The 26,442-nt window shown below is 35.9% G+C and overlaps 3 protein-coding genes and 1 pseudogene across 11 annotated transcripts in view; 3 read left to right on the top strand and 1 right to left on the bottom strand.

Annotated features, from left to right (window-relative positions):
* Positions 1 to 1,444: 1,444 nt before the first annotated feature.
* Positions 1,445 to 11,986, top strand: LOC132299351 (DNA topoisomerase 2-like; annotated as a pseudogene).
* Positions 11,987 to 13,779: 1,793 nt separating this feature from the next.
* LOC132299350 (uncharacterized) lies at positions 13,780 to 19,901 on the top strand. Of its 9 annotated transcripts, none has more exons than XR_009480082.1 (9): positions 13,780 to 13,925; positions 14,332 to 14,436; positions 14,745 to 14,796; positions 15,375 to 15,672; positions 17,672 to 17,858; positions 17,947 to 18,463; positions 18,548 to 18,888; positions 19,010 to 19,106; positions 19,376 to 19,901. XR_009480082.1 is itself a non-coding variant. In XM_059795890.1 (8 exons), exons 5-8 carry the CDS (start codon positions 18,725 to 18,727, stop codon positions 19,567 to 19,569), a joined length of 345 nt encoding a protein of 114 aa, XP_059651873.1. In that variant the 5' UTR covers positions 13,785 to 13,925; positions 14,745 to 14,796; positions 17,672 to 17,858; positions 17,947 to 18,463; positions 18,548 to 18,724; the 3' UTR covers positions 19,570 to 19,901. The 9 variants fall into 9 exon arrangements, 5 of the variants coding, with proteins under 5 accessions (XP_059651873.1, XP_059651876.1, XP_059651872.1 ...); XR_009480083.1 differs by lacking the exon at positions 15,375 to 15,672 and having other exon boundaries at positions 13,782 to 13,925; positions 18,548 to 18,757; positions 18,845 to 18,888; XR_009480084.1 differs by lacking the exon at positions 15,375 to 15,672 and having other exon boundaries at positions 13,781 to 13,925; positions 19,013 to 19,106.
* A 189-nt stretch (positions 19,902 to 20,090) lies between these two features.
* On the top strand, positions 20,091 to 21,085 carry LOC132299349 (uncharacterized). The gene has a single exon (XM_059795888.1). The coding sequence runs from the start codon at positions 20,210 to 20,212 to the stop codon at positions 20,939 to 20,941; it is 732 nt and encodes a 243-aa protein (XP_059651871.1). The 5' UTR covers positions 20,091 to 20,209; the 3' UTR covers positions 20,942 to 21,085.
* A 3,589-nt stretch (positions 21,086 to 24,674) lies between these two features.
* Positions 24,675 to 26,442, bottom strand: part of LOC132299348 (disease resistance protein RGA2-like) — a 38,020-nt gene continuing 36,252 nt past the window's right edge. The window contains exon 2 of the mRNA XM_059795887.1: positions 24,675 to 25,153. Within this exon, the coding sequence (XP_059651870.1) occupies positions 25,151 to 25,153 (3 nt within the window). The 3' untranslated portion in view covers positions 24,675 to 25,150. The remainder of the gene's footprint in view (positions 25,154 to 26,442) is intronic.

Genomic DNA, 26,442 nt, shown 5'->3' with positions numbered 1-26,442 from the left:
ACTATAAGGGATAGTAAATAAATGTCCTGTACTGCAAGGACCGGGGCTGAATGAATCCCGTAATTAATATCCCTGTACTATAACGGATAGTAAATAAAAATTCCTTACTAAAGGGGACGAGCTGAGTAAAGCTAATACAATTTAATTCCCTTATTAAAAGAGTGACGACCTGAGTAAAGCTCGTCCAATTTATTCCCTTACCAAGGGAAGAGTACCCAAGGGTACCAAAAAGAGTACCCCGGACAGAGTACCCAAAGGTACTAAAAATAGTACCCGCGAGGAGATTACCCAAATGTACTAAAAATAGTACCCGAGGGAAGAGTTCCCAGGGCCAAAAAAAAAAAAATAAATAAAATAATAATAATAATCTTCTACTGTTCACATGAACAGTACCCGCGGGGTACTGTTCCAGGGTAGGAAAAAAAAAAAAAAATTCCCGAGTTACTATTCACATGAATAGTACCCGCGGGTACTGTTCACGGGGGTTGAAAAAATATATATATATATTTTCCTATTCATGAACAGTACCCGCGGTACTGTTCCCTCGGGTGCAAAAAAAAAAATATATATATTTTCCTATTCATGAACAGTACCCTGTTCCCTCTGGTGCAAAAAAAAAAAAATAAAAAATAAAAAATCCTGAGTTACTATTCAGATGAATAGTACCCGCGGGAATAATACCCCGCGGGTACTGTTCATAGGGGTCGATGAAAAAAATAAATAAATAAATTTACATTCCCAAAGCTAGACGTGCAAGCTTGGGAATGGGGGCAACTGATAGGGAAAAATATAAACCTACCCTACCTTCGATAAGATTGATTAGATTTCATTATCAAGGATAATGAAATCTGACGTGATTCAACAGAGTAAGAATAATCCTATCATAATTGGAGGAGGTCAAAAGGATTATTCATATCCCCGACAAATCTGGCAACAAATCTCCTATAATCTCGCAGAAGCGGAAGATAAGATCAACTATCGACATCGGCAAAAGAAGGTATGAAAAAAAATCCCTAAACAGAATATACATAATTATTATGTGATATGATTACAAGTACTAACTTGATCGTCGGAGGGTCCTCGGCCGGCACCCCACCGGTGCCATTCGAGGTGACGTCCCTTTGTCTTGCAGGTAAACACCGTCATTCCGAGTTGTGAAGATTTCCGCATCAACATATCTAATTTTACCTTACAGGCTTACACCTTGTTTACAATTAAGTCTTTTTGAAATTTGAATTTGGAAAAAGAAAATAATTTCTCATTTGTGTGGTTGAAGAAAGCTAACAATTTAATCTAAGACTTTGTTTGATTGGGTGGAAACATATAGGACAAAAAACAGAACGAGATAATTTTACCTTCACTGATTGAATTTGCAATATTATTTTGTGGGACAAATTTAGTAAGCTACAATTTGTGAAAATCCTATCAAATCTAATTTAAATATAAATTCTGTCAAAATTCAAACAATAAGAATTTCATTTTGAATTCAAAATCCCACCAAATCGTTGCATTCCAAATAGGCAAATATAGTATTAGTTATTAAAATTCCAATTTATTCCAAATTTTGCAAAATTAGATATTTAAATCCTTTCAATCCTTAACCTTTCTAAAATTTCATACCCCAAATAAAATTATAATTTCCAAAAATAAAAAATAAAAAATCAGTAACTAGTTCAAACCGCTCCCCCGTCGACCGTTAAACTCATCTCCAGTATGCATTTCCACACACACTAACACACACACTCTCTCCCTAGAATCCAAAGACACCATCTCAGTGTCTTCTTCCACTTTCTCTCTCGTCCAACATGGATGTCCAAAACAAACTCCCCTTACAAAGCAGCAACAATTTCAACATCGCCGCCGGCAAAACCATCGAAGAGACCTACCAGAAGAAGACCCAACTCGAGAACATCCTCCTCCGACCAGACACCTATGTGGGTTCGATCGAAAAGCAAACCCAAACCCTCTGGGTCTACGAGAACGACCAAATGGTCAGCCGATCAGTCGCATACGTCCCCGGCCTGTACAAGATCTTCGATGAAATCCTCGTAAACGCCTCCGACCAAAAGCAGCGCGACCCATCCATGGACTCATTGAAGGTGGTGATCGATGTGGAACAGAACTGTATCGGTGTGGAAAATAGTGGTTATGGTGTCCCAGTGGAGATTCACAAGGAGGAGGGTGTGTATGTGCCCGAATTGATATTTGGGCATCTCTTGACCAGTAGCAATTACGATGATTCGACGAAGAAGACGACCGGTGGCCGAAATGGGTATGGGGCGAAGCTCACGAATATATTCTCGACGGAGTTTGTGATCGAGACTGCCGACGGGAAGAGGCAGAAGAAGAAGTATAAGCAGGTATATACATAGATGGAGAATGAGGGTTTTGCAAGCCATTGGAACTAGAATCTAGAAAATTTTAATTCAATTTTCGGAGTTATTTTTCTGCAATTCCATCAATTCGAATTTCAATGTTACAATTTATAACCTTATTATTATTGATTATATGGTTTTGCAAATATAAAGCTGGTTTTTTAAAATAAAAATATATATTGTTGATTATTTACAGTTATAGATTGGGGGGTGCAAAGCTGATATATATTTTTAATATGTTTGATTATAGGGTTTTGCAATTGTAAAACTGTAACTTATTTTATTTTATTTATTAGTATTTTTTATTATAGGGTTTTGATCATAAAGCTTTTATTTATTATTATTATTGATTATAGGGTTTTGCAATTGTAAAGCTGAATTTTCTTCTTTTTTTTTTTTTTTATCATTATTATTGTTGATTATTTACTTATAAATTCATTTCCTCCTCTCTAGCCTATAGAATTTTTTTTGTTAGACAACAATTTGTTCCAAAGACTATGTCAAGAAATTGCTGCGTGAAAGTGTTCATTTCTCCAAAACTCAATTTATGCCTTATTTGACCCCGTTTGATATCAGTTTTAGCTACATGTGTATTTTAAGGACAGACTACAATATCTGGATTACATACTTCCATGTCCGGTTGGTATGGAATAAGTGTAACATATTGAAATAATTGATGAAACTAAGGTTTTGTGCTTGATTTAGTGTAGTAATGTATTATGCAATATATGATTAACTGGGCCATGGCTCTCAACTTACATTGGTAGTTAAAAGTACTACAAACTTCTATATAAAAAGTTGTTCATTTTTGTCATCTAAATGTACTTCACCTTTGAAGATAAGACTGGGTCATATGAATAATGTTATATGAAGGCGGGTTTTGGCACATTGATAAGGTTATTATATACTGTCTATTATTTACAATTATAGATTGAGGGTTTTGCAATTGTAAAGCTGATTTTTTGTATTATTGTTGATTATTTACTTTTAAATTTATGGGTTCTTGAAGTTTGTTCTAAATGGAGAGTTGGGGTTTCTTAGATTTTGCTCTTGATTGTAGTTCCTCCTTTTTTGTTCTTTTTGCAAGTATTTGTTAGTTTAACTGTCAGTTTTAACGCTGGTCCTTGGTTGTCAGACTTTATTATGTTTGGGGATGTTTGGGGCTTCTTCTTTCTGGATTCTTAATTAGGCAGGAGATGGAGATCTAGGGTTTTATTTAACCATTGCTGATACTTGACCCTTGTTTGTGCTTGTTCCCAATTGGGTTTCTGTCTATATATTTCAAACTGCTGTATTGTGGGTTCAGGAGATGTTGCAGGTTGCTGATTTTAATGGTTCAAGGGTTCAAGATTTTATCTGTCAATTACAGTGATTTAAGGTTTATTTTACTATATATGCTTGCTCAATTAAGGCTTTTGAGGTAATTTTCAAAAATGCTTGTGTCGAGGTTCACAAGACGCAGATGCTAAGATTATTGTTTTAAGGTCTAAGAATTTGACCATGAATTATGAACATATCTGGTTCACAGTTATTTAGACTTCTACTTTATATTATTAAGTAAAATTTTTGTTTATGACTAATCTTCTTAATGGTGTTCTATTTTGAAATTGTGAATTCAAATTCTAACTTTGATACTGAATTTTTTAATAGGGGTTCAGAAGTTTTGTGTTCACATAAATAGATTCGTATTTTTCTATTATTCCATCTGCAGTTTTCCCCCCCTTTTTTCAAATTTTTTTTCCTTCTTTGATTTGGTCCTCTTAGTCACTGTTTTGTTCATTTCAGTGTTCTTGTTGAGCTTGCTGTTCTAACGGCTCTGAATTTGATGTATTTGCTTGCTTAGGATTTGAGTACTGTTGTGTTTCTATGCAGTCATGAAATTCCCAGACCTCTATTTTTGGTCTCTTACACTTCGTCAGTCACCTTCTTTTGGATGTCCCAAAAAATATGATAATTTTTGGTTTCGTAAAAACAAAAACTTTAAATCTAATATAGAGTTTCGGATATAAGAAAATTTTAATCAGTTAAACCTAGAATTTGTATTAGGCTCGGATAAAAAGGGTCTTAATGTTAAATAAGGGTTGACTTTAATGTCTTTGCTGCTGCAAATTGGATTTGAAATTAAAACTTCTCTTCAAAAAATTAACCATATCATCTATATATGCATGCTAACGGTATAAAACTGTTTTGTTGATCTGAAGGTTTTCTCAAACAATATGGGAAAGAAATCTGAGCCTGTTATAACGGAGTGCAACGAGGGTGAAAATTGGACTAAGATTTCATTTAAGCCCGACTTGGCAAAGTTCAAGATGACCCATCTTGAGGATGACGCTGTTGCGCTGATGAAAAAGAGGGTGATCGATTTAGCAGGATGCCTTGGAAAGACTGTGAAGGTTGAATTAAATGGGCAACAAGTTCCTGTAAAATCATTTATTGATTATGTCGATTTGTATTTACAAACTGCCTCCAAGAACAAACCCGAACCACTCCCAAGGTTCTCTCCTTGATCTTTCTATTTATCATCCTTATATTTCTTTTGTTTAATTGGGATTGCCAATGAGATTCAGTAATTTCATTAGGATTGCGGAAAAGGTCAATGAGAGGTGGGAGGTTTGCGTGAGTTTAAGTGACTGGAGTTTTCAGCAGGTACCGAAAAGAAAAAATGATCAAATTGAAGTGTATTATCATTTAACTACTATTTAGTTATGAATTCTTTACGTGGATGCGCTGGTTTTGACAGGTTAGCTTTGTAAATGGGATTGCGACGATCAGGGGTGGGACTCATGTCGACTACATTACCAACCAAATTTCAAATCACATGATAAGTAAAGTAAATAAGAAGAACAAGAATGCCACCAACCTCGGAGCAAATGCCGTGAAGAACTATTTATGGGTGTTCGTCAATGCTCTTATTGACAACCCTGCATTTGATTCTCAAACAAAAGAGACTTTAATTACTCGCCGAATCAGTTTTGGGTCCATATGCGAAATCTCACAAGCGTTCTTGAAAAAAGGTTTGCACCATTATTTTATTAGATGTTTATAAATAAAAAATATATCAATTTACACCTTCTATGAGCACTCAATTGATATTTGTCGGTCAACATTGTTGCAGTTGCTAAGTCTGGATTGGTGGAAAGGCTTCTGTCATGGGCAGAATTCAAACAGAAAGAAGATCTTAAAATGACCGATGGAATAAAGAAAGGAAGAATCACTGGAATTACTAAACTTGAGGATGCTAATGATGCTGGTGGGAAGAACTCTCATAAATGTACCTTGATTTTGACGGAAGGAGATTCGGCTAAGGCTCTTGCAGTAAGTTCATGCTTTATTAAGCAGTAAAATGATGCTTTATTAAAACGTTTCCATTCAGTTTGTCAATTGGGTTTGAGAATTGGGGAGTTAACATAAGTTCTTACAGATGGCTGGGATTTCTGTAGTTGGGCGAAACTGCTATGGTGTGTTTCCATTGAGAGGTAAATTGCTAAATGTGAGGGAAGCAAGCCATAAACAGATAATGGAGAATGCTGAAATTCGGAACATCAAGAAGATTCTTGGACTTAAGCAGGGGAAGGAGTATAACAGTGTGGAGCCATTGAGATATGGCCACTTGATGATCATGACTGATCAGGTTACTTTTTTTTGTTTTACCCCTCCACTACAATTATGAGATATACTCATTTTTGAGGGGGATGGACTTACTGATGGGATAGACTTGTGGTTTTTGCAGGATCATGACGGTTCCCACATTAAAGGGTTATTGATTAATTTCATTCATTCATTTTGGCCATCACTGTTAAAAATTCCATCTTTCTTAGTAGAGTTCATTACACCAATTGTGAAGGTCTGCCATGCTCATGAACTAGTTAATATTTCAATTTGTATTTGATTTCTTTAAAAAAGAAAGTTTATATTTAAATTTAAAACACATGACCAACTTTGTCATACAGCTACTAAAGGAAATAGGATATTATGCTTTTATTCCATGCCTGAGTATGAATCATGGAAGGATAGTTTGGTGGGAAATGCAAGTGGCTGGTCTATTAAATACTATAAGGTTTGTTTATTCTTATTTTGTATTTTGTGTCTAATTGCTATAATCGTTATGGTAACACATTTTCTTTCCTGGCAGGGGTTGGGAACAAGCACATCTATAGAAGGAAAAGAATACTTCCAAGATATTGAAAAGCACAAGAAAGACTTTGTCTGGGTAGATGAGCAAGATGGGGACGCGATTGAGCTTGCTTTTAGTAAGAAGAAGATTGAAGCTAGGAAGAATTGGCTCAGACATTTTGAGGTTGGACGTCACATGACAGTTTGGATTAAAACAGCCAATATTTATAGTTTTTTTTTCTTAGTTAATATTTATAGTTATGTTTTCTAATTTCATCTTATTGTTTTGTAGCCTGGTACTTACCTTGATCAGAAGGACAAACTTATAAAATATAGAGACTTTGTCAACAAGGAACTTATACCATTTTCAGTGGCTGATCTTCAGAGGTCAATTCCTTCAATGGTTGATGGCCTGAAACCAGGCCAAAGAAAGATCCTTTTCTGCTCTTTCAAGCGGGGCCTTTACACGGATTTAAAAGTTGCACAGTTCTCTGGTTATGTATCGGAGCATTCGGCTCATCATTAAGCAGAGCCTTGCTAGTACCATTATCGGCATGGCACAGGATTATGTAGGCAGCAACAACATTAACCTTTTTGAACCGAATGGCCAATTTGGAACTCGTCACCAAGTGAGGCGAACAAAAAACTTTTTGTTGTCCCAATTGATATTAATAATCATTATGTTTGCTGTAACTTTCATTTTTAGATAATTCCCCATCTTTAACAGGGAGGCAAAGATCATGCTAGTCCTAGGTATATATACACTCGGCTGTCTCTTATGACACTGTCCCTGTTTCCCAAAGATGATGATGTTCTGCTTGACTACTTAAATGAAGATGGGGAATCTATTGAACCTACTTGGTGAGCTCTTTTATCAGTGACAAATGAATCAGTAGATAATGAAGGTATTAAAGATAACTAGAGCTAATCTGTTAAATTCAGGTACATGCCAATCATACCGATGGTTCTAGTCAATGGAAGTGAAGGTATTGGAACCGGATGGAGCTCTTATATCCCAAATTATAATCCAAGGGATATTGTTTCAAATGTGAGGCATTTACTGCATGGTGAGCCAATGGAGCCAATGGATCCATGGTACAAAGGATTTAGAGGAACCATTGAGAAAACGGCAACAAAGGAAATAGGGGTTAGCTACACTGTCAGTGGAATCATAGAGGAAGTCAATGAAACTACCCTTCGGATTACAGAATTACCAATCCGAAAATCGACACTAGATTATAAAGAATTTCTCGAATCAATTATGATAGGGAATGATAAAGCCAAAGAAGATCCATTCATCGAGGTATTTTTTCTTTCTTATTGTTAGTACCAACATTACAACTCTTACACACACAGACCTACTATAGTTCCACTAGGAACTTGACACTTTAAGGAGATACCCATGAAGGATTGGGGCTAAATTTGTTAGCTCTTGACACATTAATATAAGCAAAAAGTTTACAAGAAGATTGGATATTATAGCAGAATTTTCATGTTGTAGGATTACAGAGAGCACAATGATGACACAACTGTGCATTTTGAAGTTATCTTATCTGAGGATTGATCATGGCCGAGGAAGAGGGTTTGCTGAAGATATTTAAGCTTAATACTACGATTAGCACAAGTAACATGCACCTCTTCGACCGAAATGGCGTGATCAAGAAATATATCTCCCCTGAACAAAGTATGAAATTGATTTCACAGACTAATTTAGTTTATCCCGTATGCATATAGCTTTGCTATATTTACCATTCATTTCTTTCTTCCTGCAGTTCTTGAGGAATTCTTTCATATAAGACTTGAATTTTACGAGAAAAGGAAGGCAAGTTGGTCAAAATTTAATTGCAAATATTTGAATTTTCTGGTAACTTTGTGGAAATGGCTGCTAAAGAGATTTTTTTTTTTTTTTTTTGTGTGCAGAAATCTATCTTGGACAATTTTGAAATGGAATTGTTGAAACTGGAAAACAAAGTTTGGTTCATAAGTGAGGTTGTGGAAGGAGAGTTCATTCTGATGAAGAAGAAGGAAGGTGATCTGTTTGTGGAGTTGCGACAGAAAGGCTTTACACCTTTTCGAAATATAACAAAAACTCCTCAAGCACCAATTTCTAATTCAACTGATGATACAGAAGATTATAAATACCTACTCTCTATGCCACTTGCGACCTTGACTCTTGAGAAGGGTCAGGAGCTATGTGCTAAAAGGGATATGCTTGTCAAACGGGTCGATGATTTGAGAAAAGCAACTCCAAAATCTTTGTGGATGAATGATCTTGACGAACTTGAGAGGAAACTTGATGTATGAATTGAAAGCTTTATATATTTTCTTATGATTCTTTATAGAATATTTTCTTAATTATGTGCACAATCCAGATAGAAGAAAAGGGTGATGGCCTGGCAGAGGAGGCTAGAATGGGGATGAAAAGTAAGGTGATGAATGAAGCTGGTCTCAAGAACGTCAAACAAGCACCCAAAAATCCACGGAAAAATAATAAGGCCAGCAGTGCAAAACCTAGCGCAGAAACGTTTGAAACATCAAATACTTCTTCTGCAATGGAAACAGGTAAGTTGGGAGTACTTTTTAATATATCTTCAATTCATAATATATGATAGCATAGCTTTACACTATGTCAATCAACTAACTTGGATATTTTCTTCTCCGTCAGATAATGTTCCTGAGGCAGGTCCAATGAAAGCTCCTGCTCAAAAGGTTTGCCTCATTAGATTAAATTATATCACAATTAGATCTCATTATCTTCTCCCCAAATGAATTATGGTTAATTTGGTAAAGAATTATTATTGTGATGCTCAGCAGGAAAATGCTTATAATCTCCAGTCCTCTCAAGATCACACCAAAGGTAAATTCAATCTGCCTCTTAAGATTAATATTTTATTTTCTTCATATATCTTGTCCAGTGTGACAAACTTTGGGACCAGTGTTTCTTTAATAGTAAAATTTGACAGTCTGTTTGAATGAAATACTACAGTAAAATAAATCCGGTTCTTGTCCTGAAAGATGGTTCCTTAATTTGTATCGATGGCATAAATCAGGAAATGAGAAAAACATTCACAAAAGTATACATGTGCCTTGCATGCATTTATGGTTAACCATTCGGATGTGTTTATTCCCCAAGCAACTTCTTAACTTTTTGTTCACAGTCATGGAAACTGAAGTGCCCGAAGTTCAAGCTGAAGCTGCTGCTAAGGAGAAGCAGTTGTCAACTGCCATAGAGATCTCTAGCGATGAAGACTTTGAGGCACAAGAAGTTAGTCAAAAATAAAATTAAATTGGAGATATTTGAATTTCCTGGTTACTTTGTGGACATGGCTAACTAGAAAATAATTTTTTGCAGAAATATATGTTGGACAATCTTGAAATGGAATTGTTGAAATTGGACTACAAAGTTCGGTTCATAATTGAGGTTGTGAAAGAAGAGATCATTGTGAGGAACAGGAAGTGTGCTGATCTGTTTGTGGAGTTGCGAGAGAAAGGCTTTACAGCTTTTCGAAAGATAACAAAAACTCCTGAAGCACCAGTTTCTGAGGCAACTGATGGTGCAAAAGATTATGATTACCTACTCTCAATGCCAATTGGGACCTTGACTCTTGAGAAGGGTCAGGAGCTATGTGCTAAAAGAGAGAATCTTAACAAACAGGTTGATGATCTGAGAAAAGCAACTCCAAAGTCAGCGTGGATGAATGATATTGACGAACATGAGAGGAAACTTGATGTATGAACTGAAAGCTTATGAATTTTTGTGATATATATTTTCTTTTGATTCTATAGCATGATCTCTTCATTTTGTACCTAAATTCAGAAAGAAGAAAAGGGTGATGCCCAGGCAGAGGAGGCTAGAATGGAGATGAAATGTAAGGTGATGAATGAAGCTAGTCTCAAGAACTTTGAACAAGCACCCAACAACCCACAGAAAAATAATAAGGCCAGCAGTGCAAAACCTAGCGCAGAAACGTTGGAAACATTAATTAGTTCTGCAATGGAAGCAGGTAAGTTGGGAGTCGTTTTTAGATATATCACTATATATGATTGCATGGTTTTTTTATACTATGTCAATTAACCCTTAGTATTGTAAATTGGATATTTTCTTCTCCGTCAGATAATGTTCCTGAGGCAGGTCCAAAGAAAGCTCCTGCTCAAAAGGTTTGCCTCATTATATTATTATATCACAATCAGATCTCATTTTATTCTCCCCAAATGAATTCTTATGGTCACAGTTGAATTTGGTAAATATTATTGTTATTATTCTGATCCTCAGCAGGAAAAACCTCCCAAGGCAGGTCCAAAGAAAGCTCCTGCTCAAAAGGTTTGCCTCATTAGATTTTTATATCGCAATCAGATCTCATTTTGTTCTCCCCAAATGAATTCTTATGGTCACAGGTTAATTTGGTAAATAATTATTATTATTCTAATGCCCAGCAGGAAAAATCTTCTCCGGTTTTGAAAGTTGAAGAAGACAATGAGGAAGTGCATGAGCTAAAGGAAAGACTCGCTGCTCATAATCTAGAATCCTGTCCAGATCACTCTGACGGTAAATTCTATCTGCCTCTTACGATGAATATTTTCTTTTCTTCATACATCTTGTCCAGTGTAACAAACTTGGGGACCAGGATTTCTTTATTAGTAAAGTTTGACAATATGTTTGAATGAAATAGTACAGTAAAATAAATCACATGCTTGTCTGAGAGATGGCTTCTTAATTTGTTAATTGAGACGATTGCATAAATCAGGATATGTGTATGTGCCAAGCAACTTCTTAACTTTTTGTTCACAGTTTTGGAAAGTGAAGTGCCCCAAGTTCAAGCTAAGGCTGCTGCTGAGAATAAGCAGTTGTCAACTGTCACGGATATTTCTTGCAATGAAGATGCTGCTGAGAAGAAGCAGTTGTCAACTATCACGGAGATTTCTAGTGATGAAGATGATGCTGCTAAGAAGCAGCAGTTGTCAACTGTCATGGAGATTTCTAGCGATGACGACTTTGAGGTAGAGCTAGCCGCAGCAGCAAGGAATAAAAAGAAGGGACGCAGAAAGCCAGCAAATGCCAAAGCGGCCAAACCCCCTGCAGCAACAAGGAAAAGAGGGCTGGCTAATAAGCGGTCTCAGGTTACCGAAGCTTTGAAGCTTCCTCAGAATTCGGGGCAATCTCCTGAGAAGAAAGTGAGGAAGACGAGGGCATCCTCATTTAATAAGGAAAGTAGCTCTGTTTTGAGAAGAATAGATGAGGAAAATATTTCAAGAGCAAGTGTAGAAAAAACCGATTCTCCTACTTCAGACACTAGTGATGTAGTGAATGAAACTGGCACCAAGAGCTAGACCACAGATAGCCAACACTGGGAAGGCAATTGATGACCCTGACTTTGTTGAAGAGAGAGATTTGTAGGTGGGTTAGGAACTTATTTCCCCTCCATTTCAGTTTAACATTGTATTATTGGTTTTGTACTGAAATTATCAAAGCTAACTGAAGTTACCTTGTGCATGAGTAATCTCACTCTTGCTTGACCTTCATATTTGGCACTTGATTCTCATGGATCTGGATGACCTTAATCCAACCGAACCCGACCTTCAATAGTTTGACTTATTTTCAAAGCTGTTGGAGAATTACACAAGTGAATCAACAGATTGTTAGACTGGCTAATCCATACTCAAATCAAGGTTTAAAATCTTCAAATCTATTTCAACTCAACCGGGAAAGTTTCCCAAAACCCCTGGGAAAAATGGGTTAGATTCAGGTTGGATTTGGGTTGAAACCTGCCAAAGTCGCAACCTTGCAAGCAAACCAGCAAGCCCTGAAGTTAAAATCAACATGAACAGCAGAACTCTCCTCCCCTGCTGTGTATTTATAGTGAATAAAACTATCAAATAGTGATTTCTGAAAAGTTGGTCCATATTCTGTTAGTCTGTTTCTTCACATCTATCTCTAATATATATATATATATGCTTTCTTTCATAACCACATGTATTCTCATTGTTTGTTGCATTCTCTTTCTTGCTCTGTTCTTGTCCTACATAGTCTTCACCCACGAAGAACAAAGGCGAAATGGCTACTGAGCAAGAAATGATCAACAGAAAGAGAAAATTCTCAGAGTCCCAAGAAGAAGAAGATCTTGATGATGATCTGCAGGTTACTCTTTCTTAACCTTTTCGTCGTCCCACTATTCCACCACCGACACCCTGCAACAAGAAGAAGATCATCACAATGATCTACAGCTTATTTTCTCTGAAGAAGATCATCACAATGATCTGCAGAAAGAGAAAGTCACATTATTGGCTTTTTTTTTTTGCAAATCATAATGGAATCAAGATCTATAGCAAACTGATGCTATTGAGGAATATACACTTAATGGAAAGTTAGCATACATCACATTCTCCAAAATTTTTGTAACAGATATGGTTCTTGATGATTTGTGGTGACTTTGAACATTAATATTGTGATGTAATCCATTTTCTTTCGTTTAATGACTTGTTATATAAATATAAAGCTAGAAATTTAAAATAACTACTTTATCCATACATTTCATTTGGTGCATGCTATATGGTTCCCAAGAAGACAGACAGGGACATGAAAGAAAACGATAAATGAATAACATTAGCACCATTTTCTAAAATTCAATGCTTTGAATAACAATAGTACCATTTTTTCTGATTCTTTTTTATTATAAACCAACCCTCACAATCCAACAAATGCCACAATTAAACATAGTCCACCTTCAAATTCCAAGTTAGAGAATTTACCCCACATATACCAAATCTTCATATGTCTAGAGAATAAGCTTGTGAGCTCAGCCAGTCCTCGGGATTCCATTTGCTTATTAGCAAATAAATCACAATAAAGTGAAATGCACAGTTCTAATAAATCACAATAAAGTGAAATGCACAGTGAGTCGGGGTTGCTTAATTTGTAATTCTGAAAACAGTTTTTAAGAATTCAGAACAGAAAACAGTTTTCAGAGAACAATAAAAGACAATTATCTAAAAATAAGCCTTTTTACAATGAGTTTTAAAAAAACTGAAATAAGCAAGAATTTGTTTTTGTACCATTTTCTATTTTTAATTATCTAAGAACAGAAATCTGTCCTCTTATTTATTTATTTATTTTAGTTGGTATTACTGAGACTGGAACCTTTGAAATTTTGTTTTTTTTTTTTTTTTTTCTTTCTTAGTTGGTATTCCTGAGACTGGAACCTTTGATTTTTTTTTTTTTTAAAGAATATTTTTCTCGGATCAAATTATAAAATAAAAAATAAATAAAACGAATTAAAACTGACTGGTAGGTTGTCCAGAATGGTACGTTTGACCAGACATCTCTCGCTTGTTTAGTTCCTCACCCTCTTCCTTTTCCACAGAGAAACACAACACTCACTCACTCACTCGGTATCGGAACCCTAGATCGCCGGGAAGTCATCCCAGTCTACTGAAAACTTGGTATGAAGTAATACTTTCCACAGTTCGTTTCCTTTCTCTCTCTATTTACATTACTTTCTTTCTCTGCGGTGATGAATTGTATCTAGGGAGCTAGCTTTTGAGTTTGCAAGATTTGCCATATTTGTTGATCAGAACCCTCACAAGTCACAAATTATCTTTATCTCACTTATTTTATTGTTGATAATACAAGCACATGAGATTGTGTACTTTGTTTTTTCATTTTCGGTCTTTTTCAATCTGAGAAAGTATGCATATTATTGTGTCATTGACTCCTCATTGCTTTATTTTATTTTTTATTATTCTTTTTTGGGTGAAATTTTTATAGATATTTTTTGGTCTGAAACCATAAATTTTCATGGTGATTTTTATTTATTTATTTTTCTCTCTCTTAATGTGTATATTATAGACAAGAAGAGGAAGTTGAGTGAAACCCATTTCACTTGGGTGGTCTTTCTATTAGGGTTATCGTTTGCGGCAATTTTAAGGGTTAGGCATGCCCCCTCAATCACAGGTAGCTAACTACTCTTATTCTTCTTCTTTTTATTTTTTATTTTTTATTTTTTATTTTTTTGTTAAAATCTTATTCTTCTTCTTACTTCAAAATATTTAATGATATATTTTTTTTATTTAGGTTTTGCACGCTTTCTTTAGCAATTAGTTATTATATTGTTCTGATATGATGCTAAGATAAGTTGTGAATGCAAATACATTTCTTTTTTGGTAAGATGTGAATTAAAGTGCTTGAAAATATTTAAATCAAGTGTCCATATATATTTATAAGTTATGTGACACCTATAAATTTTGTGCTTTTCAATATAGGTTTACTCTTGCAAAGGGAGAAGCTAAGTGACATGATAGGGGTCGGAAAAGAGTAAGTTGTTTTTTTGCAAATGTTTAGTAGTATAGGAAATTTTTGCAATTTTCTCTACTTTCTGCCACATTTGAAGTATAGACTCCTTGATGATTAAGATTAGCAATAAAGTGAACTTATTGCCCTTTTATTTAAAGGGTGATTAGTTCATGTAATTTAAAGGGTGATTATTGTTGATTTTTTGGCCTCTTTGAAGGCTTAGATACTATTTTTGGCCTTTTGTAGTTCTCTTGGGATGTGCTCCCCTTTTGACTGCTTTTTCTACATTTCTTACTTATCAAAAAAAAAAAAAGTGTTTTAATTGCCTTTGGTTTCGATCGAGTAAATTGTTACGTAGTATTATTTAGTTTTCATAGAATGAAATTTTCTTTATTCCTTCAATACATATAATGAACAAAAAGCAGTGCTAACGCAGATAATTCTTGAGTAGTCTGACTCAATTATACACCATTTACCTTGCATGCATGCATTGAGGTGAAGAAGTAGACCATTTACCTTGCATGCATGCATGCTTAACAATACTGATATGTGTGTCCCAATTAACATTTTGACTTTTTGTTCGGTCATGAAAACTGAAGTGCCTGTGCCCCAAGTTCAAGCCGGGGCTGCTGAAGGCTACTGTTCTGACACGGAGTTTTCTAGCGCTGAAGACATAGAGGTGGAGGTAGCCGCAGCAACAGAAGCCAAACCCCACAGAACCAAGAAAAGGAGGGCCTGGCTAATATGCAGCAGAAGCCAAACCAAGAAAAAGAGGGCGGCTAATAAGTAGTCGCAAGCCCCCTGCAGCAACAAGAAAAAGAGGGTCGGCTAATAAGTAGTCTCAGATAATATCCCCCGAGACAAAAGTGAGGAAGATGAGGGGTAGAAGACTTTGAGGTAGAGGTAGCCGCAATAGCAAAAGCCAAACCCCCTGATTCTGATGGCTCTGAATGACCTTAACCTGCCCCAAGCCTTCAATAGTTTAATTTTTTTTTTTAGTTGGAGGGGTTAATCCATACTCAAATCATGGTACTGTACAAAGTTTTGGTCTTGGATTGAGTTCCAATTGGATATATTGAAAAAAAACCATAACTCTTAAAATAATTTTTAAGGATATATATATATATATATATATATATATATATATAAAGACTATAAATAAAGATTGATTATAAATACGTGAAGTGTGAACTTATAAATATATACAAATTGGGTTATCCCTGCATCTTGATATTGGCAAACAAACCACATACCTTGACACCCCCACCCCATTCTCTCCTCCTCATTCAGTTGTCTCTAGTTTGATCAAGTGAATTGTTACTTGGTATTAATTAGTTCAGTGTTTAATGTTGATATAATAAAATTTTATCCATTCATTTCTTTTAATACATTTAGTTATATGAATTCTTAGTTATTTGTTTAATGTTCCAATATATATATATTTTCAGTAAGTTAAATGTTCTATTTTTATATAATGAAAAGTTTGTTTCTTTGATGCCATGGACTATTTATTACCAGTCATAGAAATTCTTGATAGGGAGAAGAGGAGTCTGTGTGATGTGTGTATGTATTTTTGTTCCCTTTAAAGTACACCTTTCCTAGTTGCCATCCATGGAGGTAGGTAGACAAAGCCTACCAAGAGCCAAGTGTCTCGCACCCGTTCACAGCACATCCACACACATATGGCACCACAATTACCCCTCCCTAAGGGACTAAAATTCTCGTTGGCCACACTTCCGACTGGGCTCCGGCTTACATGGTATGATATTGTCCGCTTTGCATTTATCCCACAGGGTTTTGGTCTTGGGTTTTACCCCAAAAGGCCTCATATAAGTACTTCACCTTCATTTTACCCAGGTTCGCTCAATGTGGCATCTCGCCCAATGTCTAGCACCCGCTCACCACACACTCGGCCACATATGCTGCCATAAACCCAACAAATATTATAACTATTCTAAACAAGTGCAAAATTTGAAACCCCAGACACCCATTTGCCCTTGTAAAGATTTGAATCATCACTTCCCACTTTGAAAGGTAGAGAAAGTATCACTAGAACCGTTTCACTTCCCATTTTGAAAGGTAGAGAAAGTATCACTAGACAAAAGTTCGTTGAAAAACAATTATTAGACAACAGTCCGTAGTGGATGCAAAATTCATTGTTGGAGGGGTACAGTTTGCCCTATGTTGGCTGTGCCCCCCGTTGGCCCACGCTGGCCCATTAAATTTTATATATGTTTAGGTATATTATTCGTAAAATATTACTTATGCCCCCCCTGAATTTTTTTTTTTTCTTTCTAAAACACCCTTGGGACTGAATTGTTTTATACATGTAAGTGTATAAGTTGTAAAGAATTACTTTGTGCCCCCTCTGAAAGTAAATCCTGGCTCCATCCCTGACTGTAGGCTATATAAAGCAACACCATATTGGTATTGAAACATTATAGAATACGTACATGTAACACTTTACATGGAGACACAATGCCTATTACATTAAGAGACAACGTTTATAACCTTATTACATTGAGACGCACCGGCATGACACCAAGAACGCAACACATGCAAATTAAATCGACCACACACAGATATAACAGTGCTGCATCTTAATGTTAGGTGAGAATGTACAATACTTTATACTTTGTCAATGTACATGGACATATCTTGCACATTACTTATTATTTATTTATTTCCTTATTTTTGTTCCATTCAGTTTCCTCCTATGTATAAATATCCAAAGAGTATTGAACAGATTGAACTCACACACAAACAGACCTACTATTCTCCCAATAGGAACTTGAATTCCTTAACCTATCATGTCTGAGGGGGGAGATACGCCTAAAGGCTCAGTGGTAAATTTGGTAGCTCTTTGATATATTAATATAGAATTTTTGTGTTGTAGGATTACAGAGGGCACAATGATGACACAACTGTACATTTTGAAGTCATCTTATCTAAGGAAAACTTGATCATGGCCCAGCAAGAGGATTTGGTAAAGAAAAGTAAGCTTACTACTACGATCAGCGCAAGTAACATGCATCTGTTCGGCGCAAAAGGCGTGATCAAGAAATATGACACCATTGAACAAAGTATGAAATTGATACTGCTAACTAATTTAGTTTATCTCGCATATATATAACTTTGCTTTACTTACCATTCATTTCTTTCCTTCTGTAGTTCTGGAGGAATTCTTTCGTATTAGACTTGAATGCTATGAGAAAAGGAAGGCAAGTTGGTAAAAAATGAAATTAAAATGTAGACATTTGTATTTCCCAGTTGCTTTGTGGACATGGTTGCTAACTAGAAAATAATTTTGTGAAGAAATCTATGTTGGACAATCTTGAAATGGAATTGTTGACACTTGAAAACAAAGTTAGGTTCATAATTGGGGTTGTGAAAGGAGAGATCATTGTGAGCGGCAAGTGTGCTGATCTGTTTGTGAAGTTGCGAGAGAAAGGCTTTACAGCTTTCCGGAATATAACAGAAACTCCTAAAGCAACAATTTCTAATGCCACTGATGATGCAGAAGATTACAGATACCTACTCTCAATGTCAATTGGGACCTCATCTCTTAAGAACTTTCAGGAGCCATGTGCTAAAAGGGATGAGCTTAAGAAAAGGGTCGATGATTTGAGAAAAGCAACTCCAAAGTCTCTGGATGAATGATCTGGATGAACTTGACAGGAAATTTGATGTATGAACTGAAAGCTTATGAAATTTTGTGATATTTTTCTATGGTTCTTGATAGCATATTCTCTTAATTTTGTGCATAATTCAGAAAGAAGAAAAGGGTGATGCCCAGGGAGAGGGGGCTAGAAAGGAGATGAATGAATGAAGCTGGTCTCAAGAACTCATACAAGCGTCACAAGCACCCAAGAACCCACTGAAGAATAATAGCAAGGCCAGCAGTGCAAAACCTGGTGCAAAAACATTTGAAACACCAATTAGTTCTGCAATGGAAACCGGCAAGTTGCAAGTCTTTTTTAATGTATCTTTCTTTCATAACATGTGGTAGCATGGCTTTAAACTGTGTCAACTCTTAGTATTGTTACTTGAATAATTTTTTCTCCATCAGATAATGTTCCCGAGGCAGGTCCAAAGAAAGCTTTAGCTCAAAAGGTTTACCTCATTAGATTATTTTATCACAATCAGATCTCATTTTATTATCCCCAAATGAAGTCTTATGTTCACAGTTGAATTTGGTTAATAATAGAATTATTATTATTATTCTGATCCTCAGCAGGAAAAACCTTCTTCGGGTTTGAAAGATGAAGATGACAATGATGAAATCCTTCAGCTGAAAGAAAGACTCGAGTCCTCTCCAGATCAAAGCGAAGGTAAATTCTGTCTGCCTCTTGAGATTAATATTTTTCTTTCCTTCATATATTTTGTCCAGTGTGACAAACTTTGGGACCAGTTTTTCTTTATTAGTAAAATTTGACGCACTATCTGAATGAAATAGTGCAGTAAAATAAATCATGTGCCCTTTGAGATGGTTCCTTAATTTGTTAATTGAGGTGAAGTAGCAGACCATTTACCTTGCATGAGTGCATGCTTAACAATACTGATTTGTATGTCCCAATTAACATTTTGACTTTTTGTTCAGTCATGGAAACTGAAGTGCCCCAAGTTCAAGCTGATGTTGTTGCTAAGAAGAAGCATTTGTCCGCATCCTACTATTCTGCCACAGAGATTTCTAGCGACGAAGACTTTGAGGTAGAGGTAGCCACAACAGCAGAGAAAATAAAAAGAAGGGTGGGAGAAAGCCAGCAAATGCCAAATCAGCCAAACCCCCAATAGCAAAAAGGAAAAGAGGGTCGGTTAATAATCAGTCTCAGATGACCGAAGCTTTGAAGCTCTTCGAGAATTCAGGGATGTCTCCTAAGAAGAGAGTGAGGAAGATGAGGGCATCCCCATTTAATAAGAAAAGTGGCTATTCATTGTGAAGAATAGGCAAGGAAGATGATAAGATTTCAATAGTGAGTGAAGAAAAAGTTGGCTCTCCTACTTCAGACAACACTGATGAAGTGAATGATATATATATTCCGTATATCAACGTTAAATGTATATCAACTTTATGAACTTGTACGTTGGTTTATAAGTCAAATTGAACTCAATAGTTTGGAATAGAATGTCTTAATATTCAATCTCAATGGATTAATTTAGGAAAAAAAAAAAAAAAATCTCAATGGATTATATATATATATATATATATATATATATATATTCTCTTTTATTTATTTATTATCAGTAAGAAATGAACACGCCCTCCTGTTTCTTTGGCACTTCCTCACTCCACTTTGAGAGGTATAAATACCACAATGCCCTTGGTTATATTATATATGTATACACTCTCAAAAACCCTATAATTCTCTTCTCATTGTTTCTTGCATTCTTTTCTCTTGTTCTGTTCTTGTCCTACGCAAAGTAGTTTTCACCGATGAACAACGAGCACGAAATGGCCACCGACCAAGAAATTATTAACAGAAAGAGAAAATCTTCAGAAGAAGACGATCATAACCATGATCTGCAGCTAACTCTTTCTTCATCTTTTACTCCCACTACTCCAATTCCACCACCACCACCACCCCATTTCCTCCGTTCTACACCCATGTTCAATGCAACTCCACCGCCAGCACGGCGCAACCGTCCCATACTTTATTGGCGTCCGGGAAAGAGCGAAACCGTCCCGCCACCATTCCCGTGGGCCAGCCCTCGCCGAGCCACCGTTCAGAGTCTTGCTCATCTTGAATCCCAACAAATCTTTACCATCACAGGAGAAGTACAATGCAACAAATGCGAAAAAAGCTACGAAATTCAATATGATCTTAGAGAGAAATTCAACGAAGTGGGTGGCTTTATAGTCAAAAACAAAGCCGCCATGCGTGATCGAGCTCCAAATGAATGGTTGAACCCTGTTCTTCCAATCTGCAAATTCTGTCAAAAACAGGGCAGTAATGTCAAACCAGTGATTGTGGAGAAGAAGAGAGAGATCAATTGGCTGTTCTTGCTTCTGGGTCAGATGATTGGGTGTTGTAATCTCACACAGTTGAAGTATTTCTGCAAACACACCAACAATCATCGATCAGGTGCCAAAGATCGAGTTCTTTATCTCACTTATCTTGGACTCTGCAAACAGCTTCAACCCAACGGCCCTTTTGATCCTTATTGATCCAAGATTCATCATATGTTGTTAAGGAATTCATAATGGTTGGTTTCAATTTTCAAGTTTATGGGTATATATAGATCTGAATTGGAAGGCAATTGAAAATTGTAAAGTAGCACAATTGTGTTTTGTGTGTGCGCGCGCGCGTGTGTTAGGGTTTGTCTTGAGATTGATTGCAGAGATAAAGAGACCATCTCACCCTAAAATAAAACATTTCCAAGCCCATCTACTTACTCTACTAGGCCCATATATAGTCCATTTTGCAATTACGGTTGGTAACCCTAACCCTAATTGCAAAACCATAATCTTTCTCTTCGTTATTCACAGAATTGAATCACACAACATGACCTAATCTCAAGATTCAAGCAAAATCACTGGTCCGAGACCAAAACACGGACAACTCCTTCCTTCACGTTCCCAAGTACTTGATGTCCGAGTAAGTTCAGTGTAGTCTTTGTTCTACTTTAATTTATTTGATATGATTTATTTATTTATTTATTTGTAGTTGCTAATACTACTACAGTCCCATTTTAGATGTCCCATTCAGGAAGAAGAAGTATTAATTAAGGTGAACTAAAATTCAAATATCTAGAGTGTGAAATACAATGGAAACATTTTATGTATGAAATTTTTGGAAGCCTAGGAATTTAAAATCAGAAAATGCATTTCTTATTTTAATCTTCTGGTCTCAGTTGCAACAGGATCATTGATTAATTGCATAATACATTAACAAACCTAGTTAGAGGCAAAAAAAAAAAAAAATTGTAATAATAATTTTCAATATCCAGCTTTCATATGCATATGATATTTGCTGTCATGACTCTTTATAATGGTATATATGATCCTGTGAATGCCAGAATCGTGATGGAACAAGTAACAGTATCATGGGAAATATAAATTCGATCATTTATTGCCGAAGGCAGTTATTATTGTTTTTGCAGCCTGGTACTTACCTTTGATGAGAAGGAGAAGCTTGTGACTTTGTCAACAAGGAGCTTATTGTACTGTTTTCGATGGAATATCTTCAGTGGTCGATTCCTTCAATGGTTGACGGCCTGAGACGAGATCAAAGAAAGATCCTTTTCTGTGCTTTCGAGCTGATCTTTGACAAGGAACTACATGTTTCATCGTTCTCTGGTTATGTAACTTGCCATTCTAATTTTCTTCACAGTAAGAAGGGTCCTGCCCGTACCATTATTGGCATGGCACAGGATTATTTGGGCACCAACAACATAAACCTTCTTCAACCAAATGGCCAATTTGGAACTCGTTACCTAGTGAGCCGAACAAACAACTTTCACCTCTCCAAATTGATACTAAAAGTTATTATGTTTGCTTTAACTTTCATTTCCTACGTTAATTCGTTCTTTTACAGGGAGGAAAGAATTATGGTAAAGTCTGGCAAATTTGTACCCAGCTGTCTCCTATCACACGGTCCCTGTTCTCCGAAGACGATGATATTATGCTTAACTACTTAATTGAAGACGGGAAATCTATTGAACCTAGTTGGTGAGATTTTTTGCCAGTGACAAATGGATCAGTATGTAGGTAATTGCATATGACAAGCTAATCTGTCTTATTATTCAGGTACATACCAATTATACCGATGGTTCTGGTCAATGGAAGTAAAGGCGTCGGGGCTGGATTGAGCTCTGATATCCCAAATTATAACCCAAGGGACATCGTTTCAAATGTGAGGCGTTTACTGAATGGTGAGCCAATGGAGCCAATGGAACCATGGTACAAAGGATTTACAGGAACTATTGAGAAAACGGCAGCAAAGGAATACACTATCAGTGGAATCATAGAGGAAGTCGATGCAACTACACTTCGGATTACAGAGTTACCTATAGGAGTATCAACTCGAGATTATAAAGACTTTCTGGAATTGATGATAACAGGGAATGATCCATTCATCGAGGTATATATATATATTTTCTTCTTATTGTTGTTAGCAACACTTTCTCTCTCTCTCACACACACACACACCTACTATTGTCCCAATAGGAAGTTGAACACCTTGAATTATCATGGGGGAGAAGGAGATACTCTTAAAATGGCTCAGTGGTAAATTTGGTAGCTCTTGATGCATTAATATAAACAAAAAATTTACTGGAAGATTGGAATAATTATAGCATAGTTTTCATGTTGTAGGATTACATAGAGCGCATTGTTGAAACTAGTGTAGATTTTGAAGTCTTCTTATCCGAGGAGAACTTGACATTGGCCAAGCAAGTGGGTTTGCTTAAGAAATTTGAGCTTACTACTACGATCAGCACAAGTAACATGCACTTACTCGACCCCAAAGGCGTGATCAAGAAATATGACACCCCTGAACAGAGTATGAAATCGATATTACAGACTAATTTAGTTTATCGCTTTATTGTAAATTCATTTATTTCCTTTTGCAGTTCTGGAGGAGTTCTTCGCTATAAGACTTGAATTCTACGAGAAAAGGAAGGCAAGTTGGTCAAAAATGAAATTAAATTGCAGATTCTTGAATTTCTTGATTACTTTGTGGACATGGTTGCTAACTAGGAAATAATTTCATGCAGAAACGTGTGGACAATTTTGAAATGGAAGTGTTGAAAATGGATAACAAACGTAGGTTCATAACTGAGTTTTGGGAAGGAAAGATATCAATTTCACGGACGCTGATATGCATGGTACAGCAGTTGAAAGCGAATGCTTCAAAACTTTTGGGAAGAAAACAAAAACTCCTGAAGCTGAAGTTTCTATAGAAGATTATCAATACATACTCTCAATGCGATTACGGGACATTACTGCTGAGGGGATTGAGAGGCTACGTGATGCTACGGATATGCTTAAAAAAAAATTGATGATTTGAAAGATGCAACTCCAACGTCTTTGTGGATGAAAGATCTTGACAAACTGGAGATATTATTAGATAATGTTCCCGGTGTGAAACCCAGGACAGGTCCGAAGAAAGTTCCTACCAAGAAGCATTTGTCAACTGTTGGCTGTCGTCGCGGTCATTAAGGGTACTCCAACAGTTAACTATTTCGATTCATGTCATGGATAATGAACGCTCTTGCAGAATTTTTTCTAGATTGAGAGAGAGGAGTGTGGTACAACGAGAGTGAAATAGAAAATGTTCTCTTTGTTGAAATTTTAGATTGTATTTAAGGTTCTATTTGAATGCTTTAAAATGAATGGATTTAGGTTTAGTTATCGAAGGAGTACAGTTTAGATTTAAGTTCTATAACTATGATTCAAGTTCTTACGTCATGTTTAGATTGATTAAAAGCCATCTATGTATGGATTCCAAATAAAAAGATGCAACTAAATTATAAGAAAAAAATTCTAGTTGTATAAGGTTTGTAACAAATGTTTCTCAGACTTTTGAATCTAATTTCAGTAAATTAAAATCTTGTATATAATAAAATCAAATCCTTCCTTTCAAATCAATTGTGTTGTAGACGAATGCTACAAGGTTTGAATCTGAACAATAAATATATCTCAGCCTGCTCTAGTGTTTTTATTCAAATTTTCAATCCGTAAGATGAAAATTGAAGACAGTAGTATTTCAATTTTCATCTTATGAAAGGAAGACTCTAACCGAGTCATATTTGTCCATTTGATGCATTCATGTGAGACCCGTCTAGATCCCACATGAATTCATTATATGGCCACAAATGGATCTACTAGCATGTTCAGCTACTTATTTCTGTCTATATAGCATGGTTGTTTATGGGATAAATATAAGTGGAGTCTAAATTGTGTATACCATGTAAGTGAAGGCTCTTCAAAGGTTACATAGTATCATAAATGCTGAACTCGACACAAACAAACAGGGTACATGCCTTTCCTAGTTTCGTCAATCTCTACCATCACACGACAGGTCCAATGCAAGAAATGCGACAAAATCTACGAAACTCAATATAATCTCAGAGAGAAATTCAATGAAGTGGGTGGTTTCATTCTCAAAAACAAAGACACCATGCTTGATCGAGCTCCAAACGAATGGTTGAACCCCCTGTTCTTCCATCTGTAAATTCTGTCAAGAACATAGCAATTACAGAGTGAAGCCAGTGATTGCAGAGAAGAAGAGAGATCAATTGGCTGCTTTTGCTTCTGGGTCAGATGATTGGATGGTGTTGTCTCAGTGTCTCACACAGTTGAAGAATCATCGAGCAGGAGCCAAGGATCGACTTGTCTATTGCACTTCTCATATGGATAAATTTGTTAATTCATTCACTATAAAATGTAAAATGTAAACGGTTATGGCAAATGCAACGAATTCAAGTTCAACCAAGAATCACTGACATAAAATTAAAAACAAAGAACGTACACAAAAATTTATACGTGGTTTGGCAATAGCCTACGTCTACGGTTGGAATCTGGTGAAAGTTTTCACTAGGTGTAAAATCCGATATTATAAGTTTTCAGCCCCTATTTTCTGTATGAATTTTAGAATGTCTCTCTTACCCACTCCAAATCTCTTATATATTAGACTACAAGAGACTAATTATGTGATGTTTCCATTTTTCACCATTTTTCGAAATTTTTATCGTTGTAAGGGCATTTTTGTCTTTTGCCGTTTTGCGTACCGGACACTGTGGAGTGTGCCGGTTGTGCCTGAGAATTGATTGGGGCATTTCATTGAGTTCAGGACTCTTTGAAATGCAAAATTGTCATTTTTGCATTTTTTTTCAATTTTCGGGCTGGACAGTCTCGTGTGGGACCCGCTGCCGGAATTGTGGTGTATGAAAATTTTAGTTGAATTCATTTGCATCACATTTATTTTATTTAATGTGTTATTTGTGGTTAAAAAATATTATGTGTGGGTATATGTATAATTGTGGTTAAAATAAAAAGAAAAAATAAATTAATTTTGGTGGGGTCTACCAATAGTATCTTTTAAAGGGCAAAAGGCCCATTTACCTCACAATTCTCTTCCTCTCCCATACGCTTTTCTCTCTCCCATTCTTAGACTTTCTTTTTTTCTTCTTTTGGTTTCAAAATTTCAATCCTAGATTCTTCCTTCATTACTTGGAATTTTTGGAAACCGTTTGCGGCAATTCGAAGAGCACGGCGAGATCTTCACATCCATATAAGCAATTTCAGTTTTAGTGCACTCTGGGGATTCCGGTTTTGAGACCCATTTTAGAGGTTTTTCATCCTCCTTGAGATAGGGGTCTCTAATTCATGTTTTCTTGTACCTATGTGAGTTAATTTCTTGATAATTATTGTTAGCATGTTTAATTGGTGTTGATTATCCCTAAATAATTTAATTGTGGTGTACAAAGTTCTTGATTTTATGTATTAGTTGATTTGTATGAAAAGTATGCATAAGTTGATTTTCTATGTATATTGTGTTGATAAATTGTTAGAAATGATATATGGAAGCATGTGTAATTTTCTTAGAATTATGTAAAGCATGCTTAATTGTGTTGTATGAAAATCCCTTATTATCATAGCATTGAAAGTATGAGGCATGTATGCATTTCATTGGGTATTAATGAAGGGAAATTATTTGAAAAAAA

The sequence above is a fragment of the Cornus florida genome, unplaced genomic scaffold (genome assembly GCF_030987335.1).
Source record: "Cornus florida cultivar Cherokee Brave unplaced genomic scaffold, ASM3098733v1 CherokeeBrave_3.0.0_Hap2_Chr03, whole genome shotgun sequence".
Lineage (NCBI taxonomy): Eukaryota > Viridiplantae > Streptophyta > Magnoliopsida > Cornales > Cornaceae > Cornus > Cornus florida.
This window is presented reverse-complemented; position numbering and strand designations above follow the sequence as displayed.

Excerpts from the sequence above, each read along its gene's own strand:
- LOC132299349 (XM_059795888.1), top strand. The coding sequence starts at position 20,210 with ATGAACAACGAGCACGAAATGGCCACCGACCAAGAAATTATTAACAGA.
- LOC132299350 (XM_059795890.1), top strand. Across the intron at positions 18,889-19,009 it reads AGAAAGCTTTAGCTCAAAAG|CAGGAAAAACCTTCTTCGGG; the intron begins GTTTACCTCATT and ends TCTGATCCTCAG. Across the intron at positions 19,107-19,375 it reads CTCTCCAGATCAAAGCGAAG|TCATGGAAACTGAAGTGCCC; the intron begins GTAAATTCTGTC and ends CTTTTTGTTCAG.